The 1,645-nt window shown below is 54.5% G+C and overlaps 1 protein-coding gene across 1 annotated transcript; it reads right to left on the minus strand.

Annotated features, from left to right (window-relative positions):
* On the minus strand, positions 1-1,645 carry LOC119445371 (histone H1-III). The gene has a single exon (XM_037709675.2). The coding sequence runs from the start codon at positions 1,443-1,445 to the stop codon at positions 897-899; it is 549 nt and encodes a 182-aa protein (XP_037565603.1). The 5' UTR covers positions 1,446-1,645; the 3' UTR covers positions 1-896.

Raw genomic sequence — 1,645 nt, forward strand, 5'->3', positions numbered from 1 at the left:
GATCTGGTTTTGCTCAAACCGCCAATAAGCACACACTGAAAGCACCCGTCCCCCAATGTCACTGCCATAAAAAACACGCCATCCACATAAAAAGCACTGTTACAAATTATCAATATTGTTAGTGCAAAGCAGGAAAAAATTAGGCCTTAAGGTACACCGCATTGGATCATTTCTGAGCTTGATGCAACACTTTGACAAATTGATAGCAGATTTACAAATAGCAATTAGCCCCAATGGTTTGCCAAATTCCCTACTGATGGTTTGGAGAAAATGGCACCATTCTTTGAGTCGAACAGCATTTCCAAAATATTCAAATAGTAAAAAGCTTGTTTTGGTTGTAATCAGCTCTTCCTTGATATCAAAAGCTATCTCAGCACGTTTTGCCTCTGGAATATGTATTCTTTCTCTCCTCAAGAACCCTGTTAATGGCAGGAAGTTAGAACACCATCACACCCCCATAATGTACTTCAATGGTACAGAAAATCGATTTTTTCTTCTAGAAATGTGAACCCACGAACTCGCCTAATAGCTTGAGACATTATACAGTTAATCAGAAATTATATACTTTAACCATGCAGCAAAGCAGGGGAAAGCGCACTGGCAAGAAATCCATGAGCTGGTTGTTATTTGAGATCGGAGCCCATAGTTACGGCGACGTGACTGATCCGAGGCAGCTGGGCCGGTATTTTGTAGCGATGCCTTTAAAGTAATAATGCTTTTTCGCGCTTTGTCAGTGGTCAGAGCGACGGTCCGCTCACGGCCCTGGACCGCAAATGGCCGCGGAAGAGGGGTCACGGAGGTCGGAGCATCGCGCGCTATCAACGCGGCTCCGCCGAGGCAGACGTTTGGGGTGGCCCTGACGAGGGCCGTTTGTGTGTTGTGTGCGCGCGCACGTTTTACTTCTTGGCTGCCTTCTTGGGGGTGGCCGCCTTCTTGGCCGCTGGCTTCTTGGGTTTCTTGGGCAGCGACGCCTTCTTCTCGGCCTTGGGCTTCTTTGCTGGCTTGGCCTTCTTGGCCGCCACTTTCTTGGGAGACTTCTTGGGAGTCTTCTTGGCGCTCGCGGGCTTCTTGGCGGCCTTCTTGGGGGTCTTCTTGACACCTCCCGCCTTTTTCTTCTCGCCCGCGGCGGCGCCCGCAGCCAGCTTGAACGAGCCGCTGGCGCCCTTGCCCTTGGTCTGCACCAGCGCGCCCGAGGTGACGGCCGACTTGAGGTACTTGCGGATAAACGGCGACAGCTTCTCCACGTCCACCTTGTAGGTGGCCGCCATGTGCTTCTTGATGGCCTGCAGCGACGACCCTCCGCGCTCCTTGAGCTCGCCGATGGACGCGTTCACCATGGCCGACACTTTGGGGTGGCTGGCCGTGGGCTTGGCGCGCACCGCCTTCTTCTTGGGGCTCGGGGCTGCCGACGACGCGGCCGGCGCTGCTGCTGTCTCTTCGGCCATGGCGGGCAAACAAATCCGACGACGACTGAAAAACTGGTGTTAGCGCTACGAGAGCAACCGACCAAGTGAGCGACGGTCGGCCGGGTGCACGGCTTCCCGGCGGCAGCGGCGAAAAAAGCGCGCTCGCCGCTCATTGGCACAAATCGCGCTGCCGACCGGCCAATCGGCGGCCTCGCGCCGCGGGTCCCTACGATGCTGGA

The sequence above is a fragment of the Dermacentor silvarum genome, chromosome 3, assembly GCF_013339745.2.
Source record: "Dermacentor silvarum isolate Dsil-2018 chromosome 3, BIME_Dsil_1.4, whole genome shotgun sequence".
NCBI lineage: Eukaryota > Metazoa > Arthropoda > Arachnida > Ixodida > Ixodidae > Dermacentor > Dermacentor silvarum.